The sequence below is a fragment of the Colletotrichum spaethianum genome (assembly GCF_022836535.1).
Source record: "Colletotrichum spaethianum MAFF 239500 DNA, contig39, whole genome shotgun sequence".
NCBI classification, from domain to species: Eukaryota; Fungi; Ascomycota; class Sordariomycetes; order Glomerellales; family Glomerellaceae; genus Colletotrichum; species Colletotrichum spaethianum.
Genome location: NW_026054809.1, coordinates 193,264 through 208,225, shown reverse-complemented (window position 1 = coordinate 208,225; position 14,962 = coordinate 193,264). Strand labels below are relative to the sequence as shown.

The 14,962-nt window shown below is 51.2% G+C and overlaps 5 protein-coding genes across 5 annotated transcripts; 3 read left to right on the top strand and 2 right to left on the bottom strand.

Moving 5' to 3' along the window:
- Positions 1-1,674: 1,674 nt before the first annotated feature.
- On the top strand, positions 1,675-3,873 carry ColSpa_10813 (dehydrogenase xptC; the record flags this gene model as incomplete). The annotated part of the gene is made up of 5 exons (XM_049277025.1): positions 1,675-1,870; positions 1,972-2,282; positions 2,336-2,459; positions 2,527-3,758; positions 3,826-3,873. The coding sequence occupies 5 exons, from the start codon at positions 1,675-1,677 to the stop codon at positions 3,871-3,873; spliced, it is 1,911 nt and encodes a 636-aa protein (XP_049132982.1).
- A 1,254-nt stretch (positions 3,874-5,127) lies between these two features.
- On the top strand, positions 5,128-6,282 carry ColSpa_10812 (uncharacterized protein; the record flags this gene model as incomplete). The annotated part of the gene is made up of 1 exon (XM_049277024.1): positions 5,128-6,282. One exon carries the CDS (start codon positions 5,128-5,130, stop codon positions 6,280-6,282), a length of 1,155 nt encoding a protein of 384 aa, XP_049132981.1.
- Positions 6,283-7,426: 1,144 nt separating this feature from the next.
- On the bottom strand, positions 7,427-9,297 carry ColSpa_10811 (cytochrome P450 monooxygenase TRI13; the record flags this gene model as incomplete). Its single annotated transcript, XM_049277023.1, has 2 exons — positions 7,427-8,152; positions 8,242-9,297. 2 exons carry the CDS (start codon positions 9,295-9,297, stop codon positions 7,427-7,429), a joined length of 1,782 nt encoding a protein of 593 aa, XP_049132980.1.
- A 1,373-nt stretch (positions 9,298-10,670) lies between these two features.
- Positions 10,671-11,804, bottom strand: ColSpa_10810 (7-dimethylallyltryptophan synthase; the record flags this gene model as incomplete). Its single annotated transcript, XM_049277022.1, has 1 exon — positions 10,671-11,804. The coding sequence occupies one exon, from the start codon at positions 11,802-11,804 to the stop codon at positions 10,671-10,673; it is 1,134 nt and encodes a 377-aa protein (XP_049132979.1).
- A 1,826-nt stretch (positions 11,805-13,630) lies between these two features.
- ColSpa_10809 (cytochrome P450 monooxygenase ATR2) lies at positions 13,631-14,818 on the top strand (the record flags this gene model as incomplete). The annotated part of the gene is made up of 3 exons (XM_049277021.1): positions 13,631-14,189; positions 14,295-14,674; positions 14,807-14,818. The coding sequence occupies 3 exons, from the start codon at positions 13,631-13,633 to the stop codon at positions 14,816-14,818; spliced, it is 951 nt and encodes a 316-aa protein (XP_049132978.1).
- Positions 14,819-14,962: the final 144 nt, after the last annotated feature.

Sequence of the window (14,962 nt, the reverse complement as noted above, 5' to 3'; positions counted from 1 at the left end):
AGAGCAAGATGAACTGTTGCTAACTCGAAACAGTCGCTCATGATTGGACCGATTACCGTAAGTCAAGCATGCCGTGCTTGCGAGAATTTCCTTGGCTTTTGCGTTGCTGAAGCTTTCTCCAGTACAGCGTTATAAGCAAGACTTCTTCAGTTCGCCTGCGCCCGCTCACTGTTATGCTCTCCCGAAACGCATATCAGTTAGTCAACATCGTCTCACAAGTCCTCCTGACCTATAAGATGGGAGAGGAAATCCCCGCGAGCCTCGACTGCACGGAGCATAGTTTCCACTGTCCAATGATGATAGCCAAGCTAACGAACGTCAGGAATCCCACCGAGTGGAATTTGAGAGGGAAGGCCGGGTTCTTTTGGGCCGGCACTGCTGATAGCATATTTGCCTGGTCATTCTTTCGTCTACCTAAGTGCAAGGGTCGCAAATACGAGGAGTTGGACATCTAGTTTTCCAGAAAGGTCCCAAAGGCAATTCTCGAAGGCCCTCGTTGACGCTTACGCCTCTTCAGACCAAGTTGAGGATGTGATGGAGGTTGGACGAGGCCAATACCTCTCTTGCAAAACGAAATACGTGCATCAGAGTTGAATAGATCCAACTACTGAGACCATTCGAGAATATGTTTGATAGCGTGGCCCTGAACGAATCACCTCTTTTGCCAGGATTGATAACAATTACTAGCGTTCTGACTAAGTCACAGTATCGCACCCCTGAGTAAAGAATTGATGGGTAGCTGAAAGTTTTGCTTATTGACTCCCGCGAATCCAGATTGGTCGGTGCATCGCATCGCCTACGGTGCTGATTCATCTTTCTGCCAATTTTGCTACTAGGCTTCATATTGCGATTCACGATTTGTGGCGTTGCGTTGTCAGTGTTGCGCGGCTTATTTTCTCACTATGCGTACATGTGCCTTAGTAGCCGGTGCCCGTAACCACCCTAGCCTGCCGGTTATCATTTGAGTTAAAAATCACTTGTAGGTGACTATACATCAGATTGCACGCGTGTTTGATGGAACAGAGTCTTGGGCTTCCATTAGGTCATGTACTCCAAAGGAAAATTTTGTCCGGCCATACTGACAAGAGGTTTTCCGTGCCCGCTTTCATAGTCCACCATTAGTCGTAAGGCCCCCTGGCACACGGAACCCCTCATGGGCCTGGATAGTGGCACAATACACACACAGTTACCCCTCTAAGCCTAACACGTATCCCACAAATCTGCCTGTGTTCTGGGATTTGGTTCCTGGAGACAGGGATGGCAACATTGGCAAACTAGCTGAGTACGGCTAAAGGGATGTGGGCAGAATGCCATCAGACATCCTCGATGTACTGAGCGCCGAGACGGCTCAGCATTCTACTCGCTCGTCTTTCACCGCCCAGTAGAGTAGGTCAGAAGAGACTTGGCGCGACCACAACGAACTTTTCCATGTAGCCGAGTAGTATTCGGGCCCGTTATTTCCGCTCGAGGGGTAAGAGCCTAGTATAAGAGAAGAGTCGCGATGATCTGTCTCCTCTGATCAACTCTCCTTTGGCTGGCTCTCCCTTCCCAAGAGTTGCGTACGTCAATCAACCCCGTCTCCCCTCTTCTGTCACGGTATTCATATCTAGATACCATCTAAATTTGTTTCCATATTGTTCTTACTGCCGCTATTGCCGGAACCAAAAGAAACAAATGCGTCTCATCAAGGCATTCTCGACTGGCGCGTGCATCCTTGGCGTCGTCGTCGTCGAGGCCCTCCCCCGCCGCGCTTACAATTTGGCTAAGAGGCAGGTCACCGAGCTCCGGCAGGAGTACGACTTCGTTGTCGTCGGCGGTGGTACCTCCGGTCTGACCATCGCCGACCGTGTTTCGGCTGCCTTCCCCGAGAGTGAGTTGTGAACCCTTCCAATGCTGATACCTAGATGGAAGGTCCCAGATCGTAATGCCGGGGCATTCTTTGGAAAGCTTATGCAGATGCCCCCCTCACAGAGAACGTCCTAGTCATCGAGTACGGCAAGATCGAGGGGACCATTGGTTACTACGATCCGCCCGAGGATGGCCGTGGAGCCAGCCGCCTGGTCATCAGCTCCCCTCCTGTTGCCAGCGTCAACAACCGTGCCGCTACTGTGATCCTTGGCATGACTGTTGGCGGAGGGTCGGCTGTCAACGGTCAATTCCTGGACCGTGGTTCCAGGTACGACTACGACGAGTGGGCGCGACTCGGCAGCCCTCAGTTCAACGACAGCCATGATAGTTGGGACTGGGAGAACTTTGGCCCTGCGTTCAAGAAGGCAAATCCTGTCCCTCTCTTTTTCCAAAGTCGGACCCCCCTTCTAATATTGAGATACATCAGTCCTTATTCCTTACTGAGCCCAGCGACGAGCTTGCCGAGGAGTACGGCTACACTTGGAATGCCTCCGCGTACACCGGCGACTCGATCGAGGCCTCTTTCCCGCCCTTTCAGTGGCCCGCCCAGCGTATGTGACTTCCAGAACCGTAATTGCACTAGGAACAGCGAAGACGCTGAACTGTTAACACCTCCAGGGATCGGATGGCGGGCTTTCGAGGAGTTCGGTCTTGAGACCCCTGTCAGCTGCGACGACGGGAACAAGCACGGCATCTGCTGGGTTCCCTCGGCCCAGAACTCAGAGACCGTCGAGCGGTCCCACGCCGGTGTTGGTCACTACACCAGGATCGCGGAAACCCGTCCCAACCTCGACCTCCTCGTCGAGCACAAGGTCACACGCCTCGTGATCGACAAGGACAAGAAAAGTGCCCCCGCCATCGAGTTTCGCCCTGTCGCCGGTGGTGACGTCCGGACCATCCGCCCCAAATGCGAGGTCATCCTGTCGGCCGGCGCCGTTCACACTCCCCAAATCCTCCAGCGCAGCGGCATCGCCTCTGCTGGATACCTCGAATCAGAAGGCATCGAGCTCGTCGAGGACCTTCCTGGTGTCGGGCAGAACTTTCAAGACCACTGCGGCATTCCCTTGGCATACTCTTACGACACTCCTCGCCCTAACGAGGCCGACGTTGCCAACAACGTGACCTACGCTGCCGAAGCCGTCGCCCAGTTCCGCGAGCGCCCCGCCCGTGGTCCTTACACTCTCGCCATGGGCAACAGCGCTGCCTACGTTGCCCTCCGACACGTCACCCCCGATTGGGAGCAGATCGTCGCAGACATCCGCGCCCGGATCGGAGACCGTTCCGTCCTCCGGTATCTCACCACCGGCGCCACCGAAACCGTCCATGAGGGCTACATCGCGCAGCTCGAGATCATCGCCCAGGCGCTCGAGCACCCCGAGCACCCTATCCTCGAGATGCCCTTCCAGGCGGGGCCCGGGACAGCCTTCCTCCTCAAGCCCCTCAGTCGCGGCTCCGTCGTCCTGAACTCCACCAACCACGATGCCACCCCCGTTGTCAACTACGCTACCGGCGCGAACCCAATAGACCTCGAAATCATGGCCGCCTATGTTGACTACTTCCGCCGCCTCTACTCCACCGACACATGGCAGGGGCTAGGCGCCGTTGAGATCGCACCTGGTGCAAATGTCACCGAGCACGACGCCCTCATCGAGTACGTCAAGGACAACGTCATCCAGTCGCTCATGCATCCTTGCTGCACGGCTGCTATGCTCCCCCGTGAGAAGGGCGGCGTTGTCGATTCGAGCCTTTCCGTCTACGGCATCCGGGGCCTCCGCGTTGCCGACTGCTCCATCATCCCTACCATCCCTGCTGCCCACACCACCACGACGGCGTACGCCATTGGCGAGAAGGTAAATCGTTCCCGGCTGCATTCTGTTTCCATTCTTGAGAAAGTCATAACTGCTAAGAGATATGCAGGCTGCTGAGATCATTATCCGCCAGTGGAAGACAGAGGGCAGGGTTTGAGATAACTTAGTAGAGCATCGTTGAAACTGTAAGTTCTTATCAGAAAGGAGAAGGGGGCGGGGGGGTCCGCATGGCTGCACATGTTTAGACAGCGGCTAGTAATATATTCTTCACTACTATTACCACCCTTGTGTCCCGTTGTAGCTTGCTTATCAGCCAGCCCTTGCTAGCAAAACATAGTCTAAACGAAGAGTCGCGGCATAGCGCAATATAGGTGCGGCCCGAACCTTGGCTTAAAGAAATCTATTAAGGATCTAATCGATGAGTTAGATAACATCTAGATATTATTTGGATATAGTGAACTCTTTTGCCTACCAATCCCAATCCCAACCAGTTCTTCTAACGATCTCATCGAAGTCTGCTATTTCAGTAAGATTTATGACGCTTGCGCCGGCATACTTGATCAGTTCAATGAATTGACCAAGTTGTGCCTTGTTTTCTGCAGTCGCGTGAACCGAAAAACTGTTTCAGGAAATGCCAAAGGTTGCATTCGTCAAGGTTGCTTTTCAGTGGTGAGAAATTGTGCATAGCCTCCATAGTGGCACTTTTCCGCGCTGGGCATCCGACTAGTTATCTCTGCGCTCTGGGCCGTAGATGACATCAAGCGCGTACACGGTATATCGGACGGCTCGTTCGAAATTTCAACAGTATCTTGATGCTCGCATTCTGGGATCACACAATTGTTGGCGTCTGTGGAAGCATGGAAAGCAGATATACCCATCCCTAGAGGTCAGGCTGGCGGTTGGCTTGGAGCCCGCTACAGTGTTCCTATGAACGGGACTAATGACTGACTAAGAGTCAGTATATTAAGAGTAATAGTGGAAACATGATAAACCAGCGTTTCTTAGCGCTACTATAGTCTCAGTTCCGAGAGAGAAAGCAATTGCGTTGACGGTTACACCAACTGCGCTGCCGGAGCTGCTGCCGGAGTGCTGCTAAAAGGGACCAGCGAAAACCCATAGATAGGCAGACTCCACTTCACCTGCCCGGGGCCGGAGCAAACACCCCGGTAAGGTCGCGGTGGAGTGCTGGACCGTAGTGCAACTTGGCTTGGAATCCATGTAGAGACGCTTATAGTTTCACACGCAACCAACCTTGACGGATTCCGTCGTTGAAACGACAAAGCCCCCCAAGTGCCAAATGGCTCGAGACCAGCCGACCAAGAAACAGGCAGACAGCAACATTTATTCCATCCTCGTACATCGTGGCTTCTCGTCTCCTCATCTCTTCACTTCATCTCTCTAAACGCCTCCTATGGCAACTCCTCGATCCAGCTCTGGTCCATCCACGGGACCAGCAACTATCATCGACTTCATCGCCACCGCACCCTTTGAGATATCCGCTCTCGTCTTCAGCTATCTCGAAAATTGCCATCTCAAAGCCCTGCGGTTAACTTGCAAGAAGCTCGCCAATCTTATGAGTCCTCATCTCCGTTTCAAGCGCATCTTCATATCCGCCATCCCCCTGAATTTGCAAGTCTTTCGCGCTATCGCAGAACACGAGACTTTCCGCCGTGACGTCCGCGAGATCATCTGGGACGATGCTCGTTACGAGAAGCCACCGTCCGACTTCGTGACGTTCGAGGGCGAGTACGACGACGAATGCGTGTATCCAGATGAGTATCCCGACAACTCAGATGACGATGATGATGGGCCACAGAAGGTTCCACGTGGTGTTCCGATCTGGCACTTCATACGCTGCAAAGAGAACGTCGAGTACCTGGAGGAAAGACGAGACAACGACGTCAAAACCTTACCGCAGCATCTTGAGATTTTTCAGCAGCTTGACGCCCAGCTGCCTCTTGACGTCGCCTACGCCCACTACCAAGAGCTGCTCAAGCAACAAGAACAAGTGCTTTCCACATCGGCCCATGTAGCTGCTTTCAAATGGGCCCTAGAGACGGGTAGATTCACCAACCTGAAGAGGATAACCCTGACACCTGCTGCGCATGGCATTCTCTTCAAGCCATTGTACCCAACCCCCGCCATACGCGCTCTTCCGTACGGCTTCAATTACCCGCTTCCTCGCGGCTGGCCAGCCTCTAAAGACAAAGAAGGAGCCGACTACGAGATGTGGGGGCGCGAGGAGGACAAGGATAAATGGCGCGGATTCCGCCTTGTCGTCAGTATCCTCGCCGAGCAGGGGCATGCGACCTCGAAGATCACGGAGATGATTTTCGACGGCAACCATATTCAATCAGGGCTCACGTGCGGCATCTTCCACACACCAGAACCATGCCTCGAGTACGACCACCTTGCCACCGTAATCAAGATGCAGGGCTTTAATACGCTTAGGCTTAACCCTCATGGTCTGCGGGGCAGACGACAACAACTACATCGCCTTCCGCAACGGGCGCCTGAAGCAGATATTGGAGGCCGACTTGCGACACTTTACCTTGGAGACCGATGAGGACGGCAGCCTCGGACAGGAGCCGCAGCCCCTAACCTCACGAGGGATCACTTTATCCCCTGCGATGTATCTTCCCTGTCGAAGCGTGGAAGAACCTGGCGCACTTTGGGCTGTCGCGCTTCCTTGTTAAGCAGCAGGACCTGCTTGACTTCCTTGCCGTGCTGCCGCAGGCCCTGCGCTCAGTGGAACTCAGCTTTCTTATGTTTATGAAGAACAACGGCGACTATAGAGAGCTGCTCTTTCATATCCGCGACGAGCTAGGCTGGCAGGTGCGTGCCGCAAGACCTCGGTTACTCATTCGACATTTGGTGAATCGTATTCTGGGAGGGCGCGCCATCTGGCTGGAGGATGAGTTGCAGAAGTTTCTTTAATACGAAGGCAAGAACCCGTATGTTATACCCCAAGCGATGAGAATGAGAGGCCCGGCAGGCGAGGATCCGGCTAAACCCATTGTGAAAGATGGATTTGGAATACAGAAGGACGAATTTGAGCCTAGGTTTGACCGCCCCTTTGTGTCGGAAAAGCAGCTTATTCAGTCAGGGGCTTGAGAATCGGCTTGGAGAGTACTTGCTCTTAATTTTCTAAGCAGGTTGAATTAGCAGACTGCGATCACATGCATTCTTCAACAGAAAAGGCGTCCCGTATTGAATTGGAATGATCTGCTTGTTTCAGATACAGCATTGCTCACGAGACTCCTTAGGTCCACTCCACCTCTAGATAGACTTCATAAGAAACCCCTGACAGGCACCCAGAAAAGAGACGTTAAAGATACGAGTTATTTGTAGCATAATTTTCCATGTGAGGGAGCAAGGCTCATTGAGTTGCATGATTGCAGCTATTCAAAAATGACTAGCGTAGCGACATGGTCTCCATTTTGAGTTCTCCTGAAGTGTAACTTCGGGACTTGGAACGGGTGCGTTACCTCCAAAGTTTTCGGGAACAGAAACAGAACTTGAAAACCAATGATTGAATACAAGTCTATTCTTATATTGAACTTCCTTACGCAAGATTGGGTTATATCTGAATGGCTCGTAGCCAGATCCTAGCATAACCCAGGTTTTATGAAGAACTATACAATCAATCAAGAATGTATACCTCAGTTATTAAGACTCGGTGCGGTGATGTATTTATTAAAGTGACTCGCCTATTGCTTCAGAGTTGTTAACTTGACATAGCAGTCGTGCGGCTCTCTGGTCAACTTGTCATAAGCCCCGGTTGTGTTGAGTTCATGGGGAAGCACCTCAAGCTGGAAGTTCCATAATACCAGCACAACAAACATACGCATCTGCACATATGCCAGCTTCCGCCCATAACAGCTCCTGGGACCCATGCTGAATATCATGTTTCGGCCTCGCGTCGCGTCAAATACCTCCTTGCCGTCCTTGGTCTCTAGAAGCCACCGCTCGGGCACGTAAGCCGCCGGATCGAATCCTGAGTCGTCACCAGTGGCACTGGTGCCGACTGGTCCTTTGTTCGACATTGCCGCCCTGACACCAGGGGTGCGCAGAGCCTCGTCAACGGAAAATCCAGGCTGCGTGTATCCAGCCTGGTTCCAGACTTGAAAGACGATGGTGCCTTTGGGGATACGACAGCCTAGAATCTCCGTGTCCTGCGTGGCGCTTCGGACGCACATTGGCGCCGTCAGGGACACGCGGAATAGCTCCTCGATGCTAGCCTCCAAGTAAGGGCATCGCACCTGCATAACCTCTTGTGCTGTTGGGACTCGCTTTTCCGCTACTGCTGCTGAAAGTGCCTCTCGTAGAATCGAGCGTAGCTTGGCCTGCTGGCGCTGGTGGCGTGCCAGCGTCTTCACAGCCCACTGATTGGAGTTGGATGTCGACTCATGCCCACCGAGAGTGAAGCCGTATAACTTTAGGGTTCAACCGCTGATATCAGCTTGGGTCCGTATCAAACGCAATTATCAGAATGCTTCCAGAATTCAAGCGTCCTAGTTCTTACCTCATCATAGAACAAGCGGGTGTGGAAAGCGGGGGGGCGCTGCTCCTTGGCAGCTTGACTGCTTTCCCTGCGCACCATTTCGTCTACGGCACAGCGAACTGCATGCTTTTCGGATCCAATTTGAACTCTGGCGGTGGACAGGTCAATCTGGCGCCTGATAAAGTCCTCTTTCACCCGGATCGCGGTCTTCATGGCTGGCCGTTGGCGCAGAAACCAGTGCGCAAGCACCGGGAAGAGGGATTTCATCGCCGTCTCGAGACTGTCAGAAAGCTTAAGAAGACCTTCGATGACGGGACTAGGTGGTGCATGTGGTAGTTCAACCGGCTCTAGGTCGGTTGTGTCTTCGGAGTTGTCACCGGATGGCAATGAGGGCATCGAAGACAAGACATCAACATTTGGTTGGGTTGCGCTGAGACCCTCAAGACCGGGACCAAAAGTGAAACCAAGGACGGCATCCAGCGCAAAATGGCTGATATCTTTCATGGCCCAGAATGGGTGACCCTTTGCCAGCCTTGCCTTCTCACGCCATAAAGCCGTCATGCGCATAGTGCTCTCGTGCAGAAGTGGGGCGGCGACCTGTCTCAGAAAGCTGGGGGTCAGAATATCCCCGATTAGCCGCCGGCGACTCTTGTATTCATCGTTTGTCTGCCACCTGCTGTGGTGTTCCGGAATAACGCCACGCAGAAGGTCGGCAGTGAAGGCGGACCTATCGAACTCTTTGCCCCGGCGCATCAATATGTCCTGTGTCTCGTAGAAATCCGAGATAATGACCCAAGGCTTGCTGAAAGGCCTGCCGAAGACTTGAATAATAGGCGAACGGTGTTTGATGTTCTGTGCCCCGAGCCAGTCATACATTTCTCCCGTTTTCTCTGCATGGCCCACCATTTCGGGCATGTCGCCTAGGAGTGATTTTGCAGCTGCCTCATTATAGGGTATGCCGGACAGAGGTCGTGGCAGCAACGCTTGGTAGAAAAAGAACAGGGCTAGGATGCCGAAGGCAAAGACAACGGCCGTCCTGCCAGCCATTAATTCAAACAAAACCCCGATGTTGTCCATGACGGGCTGAAGACTGCCTTTCTGTGGTAGTGTGGGTGATGTTGGTGAGTGGAAGATTGTGTAAAGACCAAAACATACAGTTTACAAACAACGTGCACTTGAAGTACCGACCTCCAGAGGAACTGGACCTAGTCATATGATACAGGTGAAGATAAGCCTGAAACTATAGAATTCTGCAAGTAGTGGGAGTAGGGATTTGTTTCCATCAGTTTTTCGCTTCCGTTTCCCAGCATAGTCACAACATGTAACGTTTTCATCCTACATGTATCGGACAAAGTCCAAGTGCCTATTTTCTTGGTACAGACCTCTTTCTCAGCTGTTCTACAGTCTTTCTCTTACCCATAGGAGTTCCCATCTTTCAAATTTCACCGCTAATGGGGTCCAAGGCGGTCCCCCATTCGCATTCGCTCGGCTTCCCCCTTTGTCGTCCGGGCTGCTTCCCCTCTGCTTCCGACGGGGTTCCATCTTTCGTTCGGACCATACCCGAAACAGAAATCACCATTGGTTCACAGTAGATATGCTTTTCCTGTGTTTTCTGGAACTATTTTTCACGGCCTGAGGGACTCCCCCTACGGAACTTGTCCAAGAAATTAAGGTTAATTTTAGCAATGACGTCCCGTCAGCTGTGGTTTCACCATGCCTTTCAGCGCAACCAACCTTATTCTGACCTTAAAGCCAGTGAGATGAGATGAGAAAATTGTATAACCGATTGGTTGAGTCGACGAACGTCTTGACTAATGAAACTCCAGGGGAACAAACTACCAGCCTGGCGGCTAATCGCTGATTGCATCGTATTCGTTGCGTTCCTGAGAGGTCTACCATATATCCATTATGGGCGTTATCATTTTAGAAATTCATAAATAATTTAAATTCTATCTGGCGGCGGGAAATGTAATCTTGGCCGAAATTGAAAACAGCGTTGGTGACAACTTGGTGTTTGTATCATACGTTTAAGTAATTGAGCCTCGTGCTCGAAGGACGGGCTTCAAACTGTTGCTTATGAACAGCAGCCTTGATTTTCATCTTCACACAACACAGTCCTGAATTTGATTCTGCTGAATCAATACTTAGATTTTCCACCAGCAGCTCTGTTGAGCCTAAACCAGAGTTATGAGTCTAGCAGATGACGCTGTTTCATAGCCGCAGGTCCAACAAGTTTACCATCCCTGTTTCGCTCATCGCCCACTGAGAAAGTCATTGTGTTGTAGTAAACCGTGATGTAGGGTCCATCCTTGTTGTACGACAAACCGACGTAAGAATGTCTCCCAATCGTGGTAGAGAAATCCTGATTCGGGCTATGTACATAAGACGCTGGATTAGCTTTATTCATCACGCACACGCGCCAGCTAAACACAACAAGGGTTCAGAGAGACTTACAAGGCCTCTTGCACAGCATCAACGTAAGTGTCGGCAAGGTGTATGAGCCCCCAAGCGCGGAAGAAATTACTGAGCGACTGGGCGATACGCAGATCCGTACCGCCATAGTGTCGGACGGGAACATACACCTTCGGTACTGGTGCGGGGCTGTTGTGCTTCATCTCCATATTAAAGATGATACCCGCCGTGCGGTGCGTGCTGCGAGGCAAATCCTCCTCTGTGGCGGTCAATCCTAGGACATGAAGATAGAAGGACCGGATCAGATTCAGGCCGTTATCTATCTCGGGACCCTTGAGTGAGCTTCCGAGCGAGTACACCTCCTCCACTCGTGCGAGGCATGTTTCTTTGGTGCGTAGGTACAGCTTGAAGCGGGAATCGGCTGGGCGCACCGCGTCAAAGGCGATCAGCTCCAGCCGCAAGATGTACTCGTTGTCGCGCTGCCTCTTGTAACGGTAGACGAAGTCGCGTACATAGTTGAATGCGGGCTCCAGATTCACCGGCAGTTGCGCGATAACATCAGTGATGATCTCGCCAGCATGATTGTTCGCCAGCAGAGAAATGGGGATGGGATAGAAGTACACCTTCGGCGCCGGCAGCTCGCCATCTAGATCGAACGAGATGGTGTTGCTTGTCATATGTTCGTTGGGCGCCATTTTGGAAACGATCTCATTGGCGTGCTTTGCTTCAACGTGAAGGTGTTTCTTAAAGAACTCCCAAAGCTCCCCATCGACGGGACCACGTCCTTGGCGTAGCAGACGCGACATGACCACCTGGGACTCATTTTGGTTGAAAGGGTCTTTTGCTGTCCCGGCGAATGGTCCGATAGGCTCGGAGCCTACCCTGATTTTGGAATGTTTAGGCCCAATATTCCAGCTGAGCTCTGCAGGCGAGAAGTCGTCAGAGCAGAAGCTGTCGAAATGAGGCAGGCGAGCGCCCGACTTGGTGATAATGGGTCGGGGGCCCAGGGAAGGGATGACAAACTTATTAACGAAGTCGACATACTGTTCCTGACCCTCAAGAGAGTATCCAGCACTCTGCATGAGAGAGAGGAGGGAATGCGAAATCTCATCCTGCCAGAATTTCGACTCATCTTGATGAGCGCACCCAGGGCCATTCGTTGCCATAACCATTGTGGCGGCGTACTGGGGCGATGCAAATGTGGGACGTGAATTAAACGTTTGGAAATGAACAAAGTAATGAGCTTGGAATGTAATATTGAGGTGCTTGACTAGTTGTAGCTAAGGCGAACAGTTGGTCTTAAATAGCAAAAATCTCAAACAAGTGACTTCAAGGCATTTTTGGATCGTCCCTAATTAGGCCAAAGTTGGTGAGGTTCAGGAAATGTTCCGAAGTGCCGATCGATCTAGATAACTGCATATTATCTACCGACACGCTGTACTTCTGTATGCGGTGATTAACTTCGACAAGTCCGGGCCGGTGGGCTGAAGCTTTACGAGCTAGACTTTTCCATTTGTGGCAAATCTTCCAATTCATTCCTCGTAGAACAACAGCTTTCTGCTTGAGAGTCTCTTACCTTTGAATGTGTGTTTGGGAGTTGAGTTCGAGACTCTGGTCCACGACGCCGGGCCCGGAGCCGGATCCTTAAACTCTCGGGCTCGGCTGAATGTGCCGAATACGAAGGTGTATTTACCGCGCAGCCTGATGGGCATCCGATGCATTCATCCTATTTTTCCCCCTTTCCAAGTCCGCGCGATCAGATCCCCAAGTGTCTCAATGCTTTCGTGTATTAGCGTTCGCTATCGGTAACTACTTACAGAAAGGGGACCCGAATATCTGGTAAAGCCAACTCCACAAGTTCATCGATCATTGATTTTCAGCAAGAGCCGTCCGTAGTAATACTTCACATAAATCGGACTGAAGTTTTGGTAAAGCTATAGTGGAAGTTCCTTGACTCTGTTTCTTGGAATTCGCTTCCGATTACTGTCTACCGATACGATCAGGACCGGACTTCAGGGAAAGTTAATATTCAGACGCGCGATACGCCACATCCGTTGCTTCTTCCTATATCTATCACATGTAAAGGGTCAGGAATAACTTCATGCAGTAAACTAACAATTACTTGTTCTTTCTCTTCCGCATTAGTTGAGTTTTTCTTTTCCAACTAGATCATTAATTCAATAGCGCAGATCCTGCAAACATGGATTCTACAAGCATCCCTTTACACTTACATTGGCCACCACAGCTAATGCGCCTGCTGAGCAATGCTCCAGCTCTCACCGCTGCCGTACTTCTTGCCGCTACTATATCACTTGTTCTCAATCGAGTCGCTGTGCATCATTCTATTCCCAAAATCGCAAGCTCAAAGTCATGGTTTGCGACCAGGCAAGACTTCGCAGCTCATGGAGTCGAGATTATTGAAAAAGGCTTCAATCAGATCAAAAGCGGCGTGTTCCGGGTAACAGCTCTTGATGGTAAGTTTTCTCTGCAGCCCCTGCAACGCAAAGCGTACGACGGACATTAGACTTACATGTTGCAGGATCTGATTTAGTCCTCATCTCACCAGAGCATTGGTTGGCGATCTGCAAGAAGAAAGATGAAGAGGTCGCGCCAGCTCGTAAAGAGGTTTTTATCTGTCTGGCAGTTTTCTAGGAAAAGTGCATGGCTAACTTGGCCTAGTTCTTCCTCTGCAACTTACATGGTGCCCCTTTTGAGGAGCCTTTTCTTTATCGGTACCTCGGTGCACGCATGCCAGGATTCGGTAGGCGCTCCAAAAGTTCCTGAGAAGCGTATACTGGGCTGACTTGTTGAGGAAGACCGCTATCTCGATGTTATATCCGAGGCACTGGACGAAGGTCTATCCAGCATCCTAGATCAGGGATTTGATTACTCTGCAGGTGGTAAGTTCATAGATGCATGCGACTTAACCATGCGCTTCCAGAAGGTTTTCAACTTACTCTTACTGACTTTGCGCCTCAAAGCATGTAGGAATATCATCATGCAGCCCCAAATTCTGCATGTTTACTCGCACGTCATATGGCGAGTGATTCTGGGCAACAACTTCAGATCTGAAGTTGTGGATATCTTCGAACAGTACTCAGCTACACTGATCCCCGTAATGAAGAAACTCAAGGCACAACGACCTATGATGGCCCGCATCACTGCCTCTTTTTCCAGCGAAGTGCGTCACGTCAATGCGCAATTGGATCGAGCAACGGCTTTCTTTACACCTATATTTGAGCAATGTGTTCAGGCATTCGAGAAAGGTTCACCGACTGGTTCGCTTGAAAATGATTGGTTTGAAGAGCTTATCCGCACGGCACCAGCCGACAAGCGTCGTGACTACAAATATCTCACAAACGTTCTCATAGGTTTCGCCTTTACGTTTGTTTTCTCACCCGGACCCTCAACAACGCAGGTTGTCTACGAGTTCGCCTTCCGCCCTGATTATATCGATCTGGTGCTTGAGGAGGCGTATAATGTCCTCGGGGAGCGATCGGAAAGCTGGAACTTCACGCGGGACAGCCTTCGCAGGCTTTCATTATTAGATAGTTTCTGTAAGGAGACTCACAAACACCATCCCACAGCTGCCTGTACGTTTCGGCCCTTTTCCATCGTCAACAGTTCCATGCTAACCGGCTCCGGGCATCCCCGGCGAGCAGCCAATCTGATGAAGAAAATCCACAAGACTCAAACCCTACCAAATGGGGTCGTTCTGCCCGCTGGCACCATCTTCGAGGTGGTCATGACAGCGGCACACCTGTCCAACTCAAACTTCCAAAACCCGGCCGAATGGAACGGACGCCGCTATCATGAACTCCGGCAACAAATGTCGTCGGCAACGACCGGCTCCAATAAGTACGAATGGGGCAGTGCAACCAGGGATGACGTCAACTTTGGTTACGCCTCCCATATGTGTCCTGGTCGGTGGGCTGGGTGCTCTATTGCTAAGATGTTCCTCATCAAGCTCCTGGCCCGCTATCAGATTCGTCCGGAGGACGGAGAGACCGAGAGATATCAAGACATACACTCTGGTCAATACGTATGTGATTCCTTCCAATATTCACTCAGTTCATGTATTTCCTATCCTTATGCGACAGTCGTGCCGGGCCACTTCGACTAACTACTGAGGTTCACAGATCTTGCCAAACCCAACTAAGCATATTCTCATCAGGCCAAGACATAATTATTGAGCGGACATAACACAAGTTTGCGACAGAGTGTGAAACAGTATAAACACTTGATACTACACGCGCTCTCAAACAAATTCTTTGAGAAGATGCACGGATATGGAACTTGGGCATAAATCTGCAGTACACGTAGCTTTGAA